Source organism: Papilio xuthus, unplaced genomic scaffold (genome assembly GCF_000836235.2).
Source record: "Papilio xuthus unplaced genomic scaffold, Pxut_1.1 DF827679.1, whole genome shotgun sequence".
In the NCBI taxonomy this organism is placed as follows: domain Eukaryota; kingdom Metazoa; phylum Arthropoda; class Insecta; order Lepidoptera; family Papilionidae; genus Papilio; species Papilio xuthus.
In genome coordinates, this window is record NW_013530970.1 from 5,144,788 (window position 1) to 5,159,590 (window position 14,803).

The window sequence follows — 14,803 nt, forward strand, 5'->3', positions numbered from 1 at the left end:
TCTTATTTTATAACAAGGATAAAAATTAACTATACAAAAAGAAATAGGTTTGTTATTCTTTGTCTATTTTACTTTCACTTTAAAAATATTATTTAGTTTACTTATATAAAAACGGCTAAACACTCACGTATATTCGTCCGGTGGCGGCACCGACTAGTTTCAAGCCCATCGGGGGCACTTCATCAGGGTGAGTGGGACTGGTATTATTTTGCGTCGCTCGCTCACTGCACGCTTGCGCTCTTAGGGCGCGTCTTGAGGGTGCTGGGGGCGCGCTGTGCGCCGGCGTCTTCGACGATGTTGATACTAAAGCGTCGGTGCTGTTCAATTTTTCACTTGAGTGTTTAGCCGTTTTTATATAAGTTTATTATAATGTCTCACGAAAGTTTGAATAATTATTGAGTATTGTATTTATAATAGAAATATAAACTATTTTTTAAATGTAATAAATGTGCGTAATCTTCAAATTATTCAATAGATTTGCTTGATTTAACTTTCTTACCGTTGATTTCTAAAACGAACTATGTATAAAACATATCGTCATCCGTGTCATCATCTTTGAAACGAAGATAATAATATGTTTTGAACTGAGTTTTTGGTCTCAGAAATCTACAGTTACTTAATTAAACTCATAATTACTTAGTGAGTAATAACTACTTAATAACTTAGTTAAGTGTGCGTGTAAACTATTAACATTTAATTAAAATAACATTCAGAGAAAAATCATTTGAAATAGTTTAATTTCTTACATAACAAAAAAAATAGTCGCAACAAACATATTAAGCGTAAACATGTCATAACTTACATAGTACATTAAAATCTTAAAGATCTTTCTTTCGAAAACAACGACCAGAATTTAACATTAAAACTTTTCCACCACGCGTTAACGTGTCCGGAATCGGAATGGAAATGCTAAGCAACCGCACATCTATTCTCGTGTGTTCCCCCACTGCCCCCCGCTGTGGAATCAGGGGGAGGCTCAGCACTACGACCTCCTCCACTCCACTCCAAAGCATCTATCATTTCCATGAGTTCTTTAAACACAGCTATAACCCGCCAATTATATTTCGCGGAGCATTCAACGTAACCGCACTTCCAATGTTTTCTAACAAGATTTACAATATTACGTCTCTTTTCTCTTGAATCACCACATGCACTTTCCGCCATTGCCAATTGCTGCAACCCTGTTACCGCTGAAGGTGTGTTACTGCACAACAAATCCTGTTTATTCCCAACAACTAAGACAGGTACATTCCTCATGTCACGACTTTCAACCATTTGGTCTCGTAGCGTTCTAATATATTGAAAAGTTTCTACGTTCGACAAATCGAAGACAAGAATGTAGGCCGTAGCATTTCGTAGACCGTAGAAACGGTAATGTGCCCATTCGTAGTAGGAATTTATTGGGAAATAAGGTATTACGGGTACGTCGGTTATTTTCACTTCGTACAAATGTTCGTTGATGATGACTGAGGGGTAGAAAGTATGCTTGCGGTCAGTCGGTACGTATTCTTCTGAGAAGTCGCTCCATACGAATTGCTACTGGATAAATGTTGTGATTAGTTTTTTTCTTTTATATTATTAATACTCATACTTTACTCTAGTATATTAAATCTATATAAATAATTAATTAAAGGGTAAATATGCACTTAGTTAGAGTGTCTACACTAACTAATGTTCTACGAATATTTTTTACACACGATCGTAGGATTTATTTTTACTGAATTAACTGATGAAATATATTCATATATCACTACGAAGACTCAGTTCGTACCTGAATAATACTAGTTTTGCCGACAGCAGGTGCACCTAGGAGTACGACCTTGACAAGGTCGAGATTATCAGGGCTGGGCTCTACGCTCGGCGCCCCGGTCACTGTCAGCGTGCCGCCACCCCGCTCCAAGTAGTCCAGGTCCAACTCTGAAATAGAACATAATTATAATGTCATAGGCTTTGACGTAGACATAGCCGTAGATGGAAACGTAGACAAGAGTTAAACGTAGAGGTAAATGTTGTAGATGGAGATGGTCGCAGTGTAGTTCTTAAAAGAAAGCTGCCTGTTCTTGTTTTGAATTTCGTTATCTTCCCGCGCTTGTATGTAAAATATTACTTTAACTTAATAAAAAAGATTTTAAAAACATCCTGTAGGTCTTAAAGAATACTCATTTCTATTTAAATCATAAAATTATTTTAGTAACAATTCACCTAAGTTGAAGCAACTCTACAAACAAAATTGTACCCAACTTTACTTTACAATAAAACAAAGTTAATGGACTTATAAATATTCATAGGAGTTACTAAATTAGAAAACTCATTTCCTTCCTTATTTTGTAAATATCGTAAGAGAGAAGTGTTGGGACTCATACATGAATAATACCCGCATAGTTCAATGTAATATTTAAATTTGATTAAATTCCGATACCGTAGGCATTTGAGGTATTTATAATACTTAAATGACAAAAATTGCTGATATTTTTTTAGGAAAATTTGGTATTTGTCAAAAGGAAATACATTTAAATAGAAACAATAACTTTATTTTCGAAAAACTAATCAAAATATAACGAATATAATCTTACTAATATTATAAATGCAAATGTTTGGATGGATGTTTGTTTGTCTGGCATCTTTAAAACGGCTGAACGGATCTCTTTGAAATTTAGCATAGTTGTAGAACATAGTCTATTACAATACATAGGTTACAAATTAAGTTTATTGTTAATTCCGCGCGGACAGAGTCGCGGGCGACAGCTAGTAGGTAATATATAACCTTATATTTTAATTTTAAATATAAATTATCTAAGTCATATTAAAATTAATTGTTCATTTAAATAATCGTAATTCTTTTTAATTGCGCAACGCTTAATCTGTTTCTCCATTTACCTGGCTGAATAATTTATTCGCGTTTGCCTTCGTTAAGGTTTAAACAAAGATAGAATGGAGTTTCATAATGATTAGTGTCCGGAACGCTTTCAACCCCTTTTACAGCTTGTTAATTAATTCTTTCATTATTTAGTTAAGTAATTTATACGTTTTGGAAAAAATAATATTATAATGAGAACCCAGCTTAATATCATTAAATAAATTTTTAAGTATAATTTCATATTTTTACATTTATTTAAAGTACTTTCTTTCTGAAAATTTACGCGATTAATTCTCAACTCTAAAGCTTCATTTTATAATACTTTTTAATATAATAAAACAATACATATTTACAGTCGATTAATATTCCGAGGCTTCCCTTATAGGTACTAAATGTCGTAGGCCTAGCCGTAGATGGAAACGTAGACAAGAGTTAACCGTAGAGGTAGACGACACACAACAACAAACAAATTGGAATTACGGTAAAGGTAAACGCTTCAAATTCCTCCACTCATCCACTCGGCACCCCTACACCACGCGCGCTGCCGTGCCGTTCCTTGCTCGTCATCAACACGAGGATGGCGCGCTGTCCACCCGTGCAAGGGAGATAGAGATAAAATTATACTTATTCTATATCTTTACCTCACTCTATAGGCAGTGTCGAGGTAGTAACGAGAGGACGCCGCGACGATAGCGTGACAGGACGCTACCAGGTGGGCCAGGAGTTGTTCAGTCGGCTAACGCTTTTAATCTATTTAAGACTTATTTGATTATCGTCTTCATTGCAAGAATTAATACGGAACTTCTATCACTAGAAGGCTTTTGTTTCTTTGTTAAACACGACGTCTAAGCCATACTTGGCAGCCATCCAATAACTTCGTGGCAATTTAGTTTTCAAATCGGAACTAGGACCGGAATACTCGACCGATATTCGTTCAAATCGCTTACTAAGAATCTTTAATCCAACGAAAGAGCAACATAGCAATAACTTTAACGGTGAATGAAAATATCAAGATGCAAATTTCATCATCATCATCAGCTCACTATACGTCCCCACCGAGGCTCTCGGAGCCTACCCTAATTTAAGGGTGATTAGGCCATAGTCAACCACGCTGGCCAAGTGCGGGTTGGTTGACTTCACACATATCTTTGAATTTCTTCTCAGATATGTGCAGGTTGCAACCTGCACATATCTGAGAAGAAATCGTGATGCATCACGATGTTTTCCTTCACCGTAAGAACGTGGGATAAATGTACATATGTATCACCTATCACTTAGGGTAGGTTTGAGTTCCTAAGTGGAGACTTGTATAAGTTGTGAAAGAAATACTTTAACAGAAACAAGACTTCTATTCAAAGTTTTAGATAATACGAGCACATCCAATTTAGAAGAAAATATTAAACTATTTGGAATAGGGATAAAATATTATTTTCTTCTCAAAGTAGACAAATATAACACTCAGAGATTTATTTCTCTGACTCGATCGTTTTTTATCCTTTGTAATATAAGATCAACTTATTTGTTCCCTGACTTTGTTTTCGTATCCTGGTTTTGATGCGATAACGGAAAAACAACGTAATAAATGTACAACCGTATATTTCCAATATTGGAAAACTTGCATTAGTAACCTCATCTTACTAATATTATATATATTAATGCGAATGTTTGGATGTATGAATGGATGTTTTTTGGAAGGTATCAAAGAACGGCTGCATCTCGCTGAAATTTGTCATAGATGTAGAAATTAGCTTTAAAGAGAACTACTACTAGTTATGTTTTTTTTATCCCACGCGAAGTCGCGGGTTTCAGCTAGTAATATATAATTTCAGTTAGGTCCAATAGATTTCGTTAGAAGCTCATTTTATTTTTCTATTTAAGAAGTATGTTATAAAATTCGAAAATATTCTTGATTTTTGCTGCAAAATGTTTCACTTATGTTGGATGGTAGCCAAACATCGGAAACCTAAGATGGTCAATCTGAAAAGATTTCCTTAAAATTTGTGCCATACAAAAAGAAAACTGTAAAACCACAAGATGTTAAAAATAATCTTCAACATTCATTACTAACATTTACTTTACTAAATACCAAATATTAACCTCTTATTTAAAACAACACAACTATATTACTCCTATCCAAACAGTCTAAAGGGAACAAACCCAATAATCGATCCGAAAATTTAAGCCAATAAATATTTTAATTGCTTTACCCAAGGGTTTTGTTATTTATGTGAAAATCAATCATGAAAATGTATCTGGTTAAACATAAATCTGTTGAATATGTTGATAAAAATGATACCGCCGCTTTTTTAAAATTTTAAATAACCTTTTTTTTATATCATAAGGTGACAAACGAGCGAGTGCCCACCTGAAATCGCTGAAATAGCGAAGCGACCGCTGCCCATAAACATACGCAATTGCATATGCGTTGCCTACCTTCAATCGACGGAGGAGAGGATGCATAGAAAGAAAATATCTTCCCTTCCTATGCATCCTCATGCGGAAAAACCACTTCCACTTCCTATCCTTTCCTTATAAGAAAAAGGGTGGGTAGGGAAAGAGGACTAAATTAGGCCTCCGGGACGCACACTCATCAGACGAAACGCGGAATTGCTTCCACTTGACGCCTGTCTTCTGTGTGGTCGTGATATTTCACCGGGCGAGCCGGGCCAATTCGTGCGAAGATGTTAAAGCGAGCTCTACCGCTGTTAAAAAACACATGAAAGCACAAATTTGATGAATTTATTAATGTAAGTAAATTTTTTTCAAGTAAAATGTTCTAAAGTTTTTTCAATGCTTAACTTCGTAGACGCTTCGTAGACACTACGGGACATAAAATCTATTTGGCAGTCGGCCAAGCGTTACACTTCACTGGTTTGTGAATAACAGATCACGAACGATATCTCTTAATTGGAAGCTAATCAAGAAAGTGCTTGCATTTGTGTTAATACACAATGACGTCACACATTCGTTTTTTTTGAAATAAGGATAGCAATATTTGTCGAGAGCTTCGGTGGCTAAGGGGTCAAGCACTTGACTTGCAATCTGCAGGTCCCGGGTTGGAATCTCGCCATGTACCAATGTGTTTTTCGACGTTCTTACGGTGAAGGAAAACATCGTGATGCAACCTGCACATATCTGAGTAGAAATTCAATGATATGTGTGAAGTTAACCAACTCGCACTTGCCCAGCATGGTTGACTATGGCCTAATGACCCGTAACTTAGGGTAGGCTCCGAGCCCCTCGGTGGGGACGTATAGTGAGCTGATGATGAGTAATATTTGTCAATACAAGTGTAATAAGAGTGTTTTATAGTTACGGTAAAATAGTTATTTATTTTTATCATAAGACTGAAAATTAACGATAAGTTTAATGCGAACTTGTTAAAAGTTTTGGATTTCCACTGCCGAAACACATGTTAAAAATATCATGCCCCACATTGTATTTAAATTAAAAATAATAACAACATGTTGTAGATTTATAATTCCTGTACAAACAGAAGAAACAAAAGTTAAATGTAATCTAGGTTTGTTACGGAATTGTTTACTTTTGGTCATAACCATAAATATAAAAAATTACTTATAAAAACCAAGAAAGTTCATTATCATCATCTCCTTTGGCTGTCCACATCTAAACATAGGCCTTCTCCAATGCCTTCCAGTAAAGTAAGCGTTACAGTTCACTGGATTGTAAACACAGTTGTACGTTATACTTACCCAAAACTTTCGTTTGCTTAGTGCAGTTAGATTTCGCATTCTTATCACTGTCTTTATCATTTTTTGTTGTATTATCAAATTTGTTCATTTTGTTAAACTAACATTTATACCATCCTTACACATAATTGAATAACTTAAGTTATATTTAAGTTAGTAATTCAAAGTTGTAAACAAAATTTTAAAAGTACAAAACACTTAATTGATCAATCACATAACACTAAATTAATAACTTATAAACAACTTTATCTTGTAACCTTTAATTTAATTGATATTATCGGATTTTTTTTTATATTCAAGAGCAACACGTCCGCCCAGTTCCACCGACTGAGATAAACTGACGCCAGGTTACAGTGTTACCGTAGTTCAACCCCTGTACGCTCACGTTAAGGGATGATTCATATATCTCTTCTCTCTAAGCTTAACATCGATATGAAAAGCTTTATAGGAATTTTTTTATAGCGTGACTAACAATTTATAATGTCCTATTTTTAACTATGTTTTATGAGCTTCAACTGTAATATTTTATTATAATTATTGTTTAATTATTTTAGCGTTTTTTCAAGGAATTAAATAAAAAAGTAAGTTTCTTATGTGTTCTTTCATACAGTGTTCTACACCTAGAAAAAAAATCATCAAGATCCATGCTTTCCGGAGATACCTACTACCAAACATACATCCATACAAACTCTCGCATTTATAATATTAGTGTGCACGTTTTGTCTGCATGCCAGCGATGAATAATAAAATATCTAACTCAAATCTTTTAGGAAGCTAAATATAATAAAAACCAGGGTCGGTTTTCCCAGGGCCCTGGGCGACATTTTTGCGCCCCCTTTTTTCGTTGTTGGGAGAAATCATCCAAAGATAGGGTATGTTAGGGGGAATTGCAAACGCCCCTTGTACCCAGAGTCTAACCCTCCCGCTACTGTTAACAACATAATTCAAGAAGTAACTAGGTCATTTGACAATGTACAATTGTAGCGCAACTTTAGTTACGTTTCTACCACACCTGCGCTTACTAAATTTTCCACAATCACTGACACTAAGAGCCCATAAGAGTACAATGCACAGTTGAACATGCAACTACTATTAAAATAATTAATACTTAAGGGTGGGTTTACATTGAAATACTTCATCAAAATTCTATTTTACCTTACAAGGCAGTACAGAGGCAACGTATGCTTATTAAAAATACAGAAAATAACTTTATATACCAACTTAAAAGTATATAAGTACCTGTATGATATATTTTTCAGAAATTTGGCAATGCATTTAATGTTCAAAAGTTGGCAGAATATCAATTTTACGCTGCATTTATTCTTTCTGTTCTATTGTAATTTAAGCTAAATCTTGCCAAAACATTGAAACAAAGCTTTTATGCTATACTAGCTGTCGCCCGCGACTTCGTATGCGCGGAATTAAAAAAAACATAATTAGTAACCTATGTTTTCTTCCACACTATGTTCTATATGTGTGCCAAATTTCATCTAATTTATACTATTATTATAGTAAGATTGTTTTATGTTGCGTAAGCATTTTAATTTCTAGGACTTAGTAGTACAGTCGAATTTGACTTCACACATATCTTTGATATTTCTTCTCAGATATGTGCAGGTTGCATCACGATGTTTTCCACCGTAAGAACGTCGGTTAAATGTACATAAATCGGAAATCGAAAAACACATTAGTACATGGCGGGATTCGAACTCAGGAACTGCATTGCAAGTCAAGTGCTTGACCCCTAAGCCACCGACGCTCCCTAATCCTAATTATTACTTAATTCTCTATAAATTATAACCTAAATTTCTCCTTTTTCATACTTATTACCTTTAATAAAGTAAAAATGAGGTATAAGTGAACCTGCAAAAGCTTTCTCGTTCCATACATCAATCACTTTCAATCTGTAACTAAGCATTCATCGTATATTCATTTATTCAATTCACATCGATTTAATAATTTATATAAAACTGGTTATAATTTGTCGAGGTTTTACGAAGATATTTAACAAAAGAGGAAATGACAATGGGCGACGACGTATGATAGTGATATTTAATAACCAAGTACCTGGATGACCGGTATTTTTTTTTAATTGTGTTTTTGGCAATTATATTTAAGTGCGAATTACTAATAAAATGATAAAATATGAATAATATTTTTCGATCTTACCGATAGAAAAAGTTAAGTTTATGTTTAAGTTGATTATCAATAAAGATAGATCGATTTATCGCCCCCGAAACCTATATTCTAAATTTTATAAAAATTGTTGGAGCCGATTCTAACTTTTCTTAACTTAAACTTTTTTTTTATATTTATTTCATAAATTATTTGATTATTTTCTACTGTTAATCGGAAATCATTGAAAATCCGAAAATGTGTCAGTGTGGGCGCAACACTAGCTTTAATAAAATGTCGACGTTTATGTCCCCTGACTATTCATTCTGACACTTGACTTTGTAACGAAAGCACGTCATTCGCGTCAAGTGATTCTAACTAATAATGTCTAAAACTACATAAAATGTATTAATATTTATTTAAATTTATTAGAAATAATAAAAATTCAATGCAATGGTTTTAATAAATTGGTCACCTTTCATTTGGCGAATCGCCAGCTTGCAGCAGGAATCTGCAATAAAATTATCTTAATGTGCCGTATAACGACTACGCAGCTGTTAAATCGCACATCGAATTAAACATCGTTTATTAAATAATACATTTATCATTCTAATAAACATCGTTTATTAAATAAATATTCGTGATATGGACATTGGATTTTCTTTGATTTATTCACTTACTTATATGAAAACATCTAACAATTAGTCAACCCAAATCTCAAGTGATTATAAATCTAGAACTGACATATTACGTAAATAAAATCTTGCTTTCTTGTTACATGAATTATGTACACAAAGCAAATTACATCAGCCATGTAGCGAGGGTTCATTATGTCAACGTTCATTAAGACGGACATCAGATAAACAAGGGTACATTGATTGACGACATTAATTTAACTTAAGTAAATATTATACTTAGAGAATAAGCAAATAACTTACAACTATCTTATAGCCTTATTGCCCCAGAAGGTGTAAAATTTTTAAGTTTTTAAATATACGCTTTATTTTTTTTAATACCCAGATGGGAATTTTTATTTATTTTTCTGGTGACCCTTGTGACCACCACTATCATCCCCCTTCCTATGTATGTAACTTTTTGGAACACCCTGTATAGCCTTTGTTACTTGGTGATAATATAACTTTTAAAGGGAAATAGAATTATTAAAATCCGTTCAGTAGTTATTAAGTTTATTCGTAACATATCAAAATAAAAAAAAACTTCTTTATAAATAATAGTATGGAAAAATAAGTTCTCTTGACTTTACAATTAAGTAAAAGCCATCCAAATATTTAACAAAAGAGTATTTAACTCTTTGATATTTAATTGTTAACTAGCTACGGTTAACGGGCTTTGCCAACTTAATCTGCGAGCTTTAAAGCTTAACTGCTTTAGTTGCAGATGATTTAAATAATTAAAAACTCGTACGATGTCGGCTGTAACTTAAAATACTTATGTTAAAAACACACTTATATATTAACAGAATAAATACTAGTATTTATAACAAAAAGAAAAAAAAATATTCTATGACTCAATGCACCCCTATGATTTTACGATAACGAATCAAACGATATTTATCTCGTCAAAGTTGTGTCGGTTATTTGAACATAGAGAGAATTTCACTTATGTACAGTCAGCTGCATAAATATATATAAATTAACAAAGCATCAAAAACTTGTAATTATGCGCATTCGAATTCAGAAAGATGTGTGCACATGTCTATCTTTATGCTTCCAACTATAAATAAATGTTATTGACGAAAACGTGCATATAACTGCCATACAAGTGTATAAAGTTATTTAAATTGATTTATGCAGCTGACTGTACATACATATGCGCATAAAACTTACTCTCATGATTCAACCGGATGAACTGAATATAAAAAATGTTTATTCTCCATCCCATCTATCTATCTATCTATATTACTTCGTTAATCCTAAAAATATAACCGTTGCCAACTTACCTATACTCTACAAAACAGTATTCAGTCTTTAGTCCATTAAGCGCTCACTAAATGGCATCAAAAGCCGTCATTGCGCGTGCTGACGCTACTCCGATTAAAGGAAACGGGATCAATAATGACACTTTCACACGAGGACAAAATTCAAGCAGAGCAGTTCACAATATAAGTACTGGCATTGTTTAAAGCACACTAATTGTTAGCCCAAAGTCTGCAGCTGTTCATTCATCATCAGCTCACTATACGTCCCCACCGAGGGGCACGGAGCCTACCCTAAGTTGAGGGTGATTAGGCCATAGTCATCCACGCTGGCCAAGTGCGGGTTGGTTGACTTCACACATACCTTTGAATTTCTTCTCAGATATGTGCAGGTTGCACCACGATGTTTTCCTTCACCGTAAGAACGTCGGAATAAATGTACATATGTAAATCGGAAATCGAAAAAACACATTGGTACATGGCGGGATTCGAACCCAGGACCTGCAGATTGCAAGTCAAGGGCTTGACCACTGAGCCACCGACGCTCTGCAGCTGTCATAGGTCAATATAGCGAATTGACGATACCTTTCAATATGTCAAATGTCTGTCAAATTTTTCATGAATGTTACTCTACGGGCTCTATTATGTCGTGGTCGGCGTAACATTCTGTTCACATACTATCTACAGTTCTACCTTATCGTTCTGCCCTCGTATGAAAGAGTCGTAACGGAAACAGAGCTGTCGGATGTTAACAGCCCCTTGACTCAGTTAACACTGGCTTAAAATGGTCTGTACTGGATTTTATTGCTAATTCACGTGTTAAAAGAAGTGAGTGAAGAAAGAAATAGAACTTATTTACTTAATAAATTATGTTAAACTGTTGCTTCGTTAACCAAGGAGTTTGTATACTGCTAAAAATACTGGCCACTAAGAATGTTGTATATGTAACATAATAAAAAATATAGTAGACAAAAAATAGCTTGAGGTGTATTGTAAAATAAATATTTGCATTTTATAATCGTTATAAAAAGTTTGTATTTTAAATTATTATTATTTCTTTCATTATTTATTTTATAACGAATTGTTTGTAATTTTATCCAGAAAATACATTTCTATTGGAACATTCAAGTTTTTTACCAAATTCACTTAACCATTGTTTCTTGTACGAAACCATTTACGAAATGTTATTAAGCTACGCAATTTTGTCGAGTACGAAATTTCATTTTCATTAGCTTATTACGAGTTACACGCCCATTGTAAATACATTTGGAAGTGTTACGATTTTTAGAAACCAAGAAAACGAGATGTATATTTTTTTTATATTGTTAGGCAAAAACGCGTCCGATAATGCAAATTAAATTGGACATACGTCAATTCAAATGTAGAAATGTTTAAAAAAATACGACCATATAATTAACATATGCACTTTGTTTACAAAATTTGACTCCTGATTTGGCACATTTTATATATACAATATAGTCTGTATTTCTAATCTTTGCTTTCTACTGAAAAATATTTTTCCAAATCATATATCTGTCCCACTCATTCTTTGTAAGAAACAGAGACGAGAATATGTTTTTGTACAGGTTTACTGGCTGTAGAAACCAAATATAAACATGACTTGTAACTTACGGATAGTGTACTTCTTGTCAGAATGCCGCGACGCCCTCGTCGTCTGAGATGTGCGCCGCTTATACCGCATTATTAAATCTGAAACAATATCAATTAATACGTAAAAAGACTGTTATCTCTGTTATTCTCAAATAGTATGATAAGGATGTCAATATGTTTCGAAAAGTTGCATCCATGACTGCTATGTCCGACATACTGACCCGGTGTACATAAGTCCAACTCAATAACAATCGCTTATTACACTTTTTTATTTCTTGGCAAATGCGCATATGGCAAGCGCTTCCCATCGACGTCCGTATTTGCAGATGCGTAGCTTACCTTTAATCTACGGAAAAAGAGACCTTGCTCCATCAAATCCATTTTTCCTTCCCACCCTTTTTCTTATAAGGAAAGAGCAAATAGGAAATGAGTCTGAAGTGCCACAAACTCTAGATTTTGTAACAAAAAAGAGCCGCAAGATTCTAGTTGTCCTGTTGCCGTCTAGTTATGACTGCTTTTGTGTGTTTATTTTTAATCTTAAATTAGATATAACGTATATTCTGTCAACCTTCTTCACCGAGTCAGATAAAGTCGCACATTTCGAGTATCACAAACTGTGTAAAAGGTTTCAAGACAAACTCATTACTGATTTGCCAAAACAAATTAATACAGCATACAAAGTTGTCGCATAGTTATTGCCCTCTGAAACTTTGTGATACAGTGCTGCGTCACGTTCCTCGAGCTTCAAACGTAAGGGACATTAAATAACTTTTACTCGTTAACAAAGTTTAGCGAAGATCCATTTATTCACGTTAAATAAGTTAGCTAGAAACTCAAGTTATACGTAAGTACACTTTGTGACTACCTTGCTGTTATGTATAAACTTATTTCGACTGTAAATGTCTCGGTTATTTGGGAACATAGTTTCTTTTATGAAAAACATGATATAATTTAAGGTATTGGAAATTTATATGACAAAAAATATTGCTATTGAATTTTATGCAGGCGCTTCAATTCTATCTGATTGTTGTATTAAGTTTATTTAAACACACACACTAAATTAAAATTGTCTTAATTTATACAAAGATATAATATTACATAAATTTATGTCGAAGTTTAGCAATAAGGGCATCGTATCTAAGTTCTGTATCGTCAATTCAGGGCAACGTCGGAGCGAAGTTGAACCTCGAAGTTGCGCTAACAAGACAGAGAAACTTTATCTGATTGATGAACACTTTGAATCGTATCGAAGTTTTGATTATTAAAGTCCATTTAATAATTTATAGACTATTTGATTATGTGTTACAATACTTGATAAGCATTTCTTTAAGTGAAAACTTTTGATAAATATCCTAATAGGTAACCCTATTAAGAGATGGATGGATTGCGTAAAATGTGACAAGAATAAAAAGAGACTGCTGAAATGATCAATGATATGTTATTTTGGAGGATGAAAACTGTTGTGTCAACCCCACATAAAATAGAATAAAAACAAGGATATGATGAAACATTTCTAGCAAAAATAGCAGTGGATTTGAGCAACAGTTTCGTCGTCAATTTTATTTACTAATATTTATTTAAACACGTAATGAATTATCTAAAAGTAACTACTAATGTCTAGATTTTTTACTCACACTGCGTCATTTATTTTAAATGAATAGTATAGGGATGTTTAGAAAATGTAAATTAATGATTTTTAGGTTATAAATATTGTAAATTGTTAAAATATTGAACTCACCTTTCACCGTTAATGTTATTTCTTCAATTTTATTTAGCACAACCTTTTACACAACTCGTTTGTAAGCAACAACACAACTAACAACAATAACAACACCGAATACTATAACAATGCTAATATCTATAAAACAACAATTAATTTTACATTTAACGCGAAACTACAAGTACATAACGAGTTTATATTGTCAAAGATTTACGATATAAATATGTCAAAATGCACCACTTAATTCATAATTATAATGTACTTATTTTTTAATTCATTTTGTGTACATTTTCATTCATAATTAATAAAAAATATATATCGCGTAAATTTCGCTCCAGTTCCTAGTTTTGACGTTTTATTGTAATGTTGCCATTGTGTGGATTTGGATACCACAAAATTATATTTAAGGAGACAATTGTAAAATGCAAAATTAACAACACAATAATTAAATATTAACTGGATTTAAAATTACTAATGTCAATAGTTTTCGTTAGTAGATCTATATTCTTTTTCTAGATATTTATTTTTCTACTAATTTTTGATATACCTACAAATAAAAAAACATAAATAAAACTTACTATTAAGAGTATAGCAAGTAAGTAAGTAGTTAATATGTTTTATTTTTATATGATATGCGAATTTGTTATAAATTTGCCTTAACACTGGGTAAAGTTAATTTTAATAAAGTGGCAACATTTTTGACACGCATGCGCGAGGCAGCTGCTCTCCCCAGATGTTTACGGACTTTTGGCACTTTTATTGATCTGCAGAGAGCGGCCTCGTGTGCGGTTATTAACGTAACAGTTAATGGACCAATAAATCGGCACATTCCTACCAAAATCGATACCGTATAC

The 14,803-nt window shown here is 33.3% G+C and overlaps 1 protein-coding gene across 2 annotated transcripts; it reads right to left on the reverse strand.

Moving 5' to 3' along the window:
* Window positions 1-775: 775 nt before the first annotated feature.
* LOC106117736 (ras-like protein family member 10B) lies at window positions 776-13,987 on the reverse strand. 2 transcript variants are annotated; one of them, XM_013312149.1, is made up of 4 exons: window positions 13,968-13,987; window positions 12,251-12,328; window positions 1,772-1,917; window positions 776-1,536 (listed from the first exon to the last, which is right to left on the reverse strand). In XM_013312149.1, exons 2-4 carry the CDS (start codon window positions 12,318-12,320, stop codon window positions 910-912), a joined length of 843 nt encoding a protein of 280 aa, XP_013167603.1. In that variant the 5' UTR covers window positions 12,321-12,328; window positions 13,968-13,987; the 3' UTR covers window positions 776-909. The 2 variants fall into 2 exon arrangements, with proteins under 2 accessions (XP_013167603.1, XP_013167601.1); XM_013312147.1 differs by lacking the exons at window positions 12,251-12,328; window positions 13,968-13,987 and adding an exon at window positions 6,571-6,658.
* Window positions 13,988-14,803: the final 816 nt, after the last annotated feature.

Coding starts and splice junctions, on each gene's coding strand:
- LOC106117736 (XM_013312147.1), bottom strand. CDS start 6,658: ATGAACAAATTTGATAATACAACAAAAAATGATAAAGACAGTGATAAG. Junction 1,918..6,570: donor TAAGCAAACGAAAGTTTTGG/GTAAGTATAACG, acceptor GTTCTATTTCAG/AGTTGGACCTGGACTACTTG. Junction 1,537..1,771: donor GCAAAACTAGTATTATTCAG/GTACGAACTGAG, acceptor TTTATCCAGTAG/CAATTCGTATGGAGCGACTT.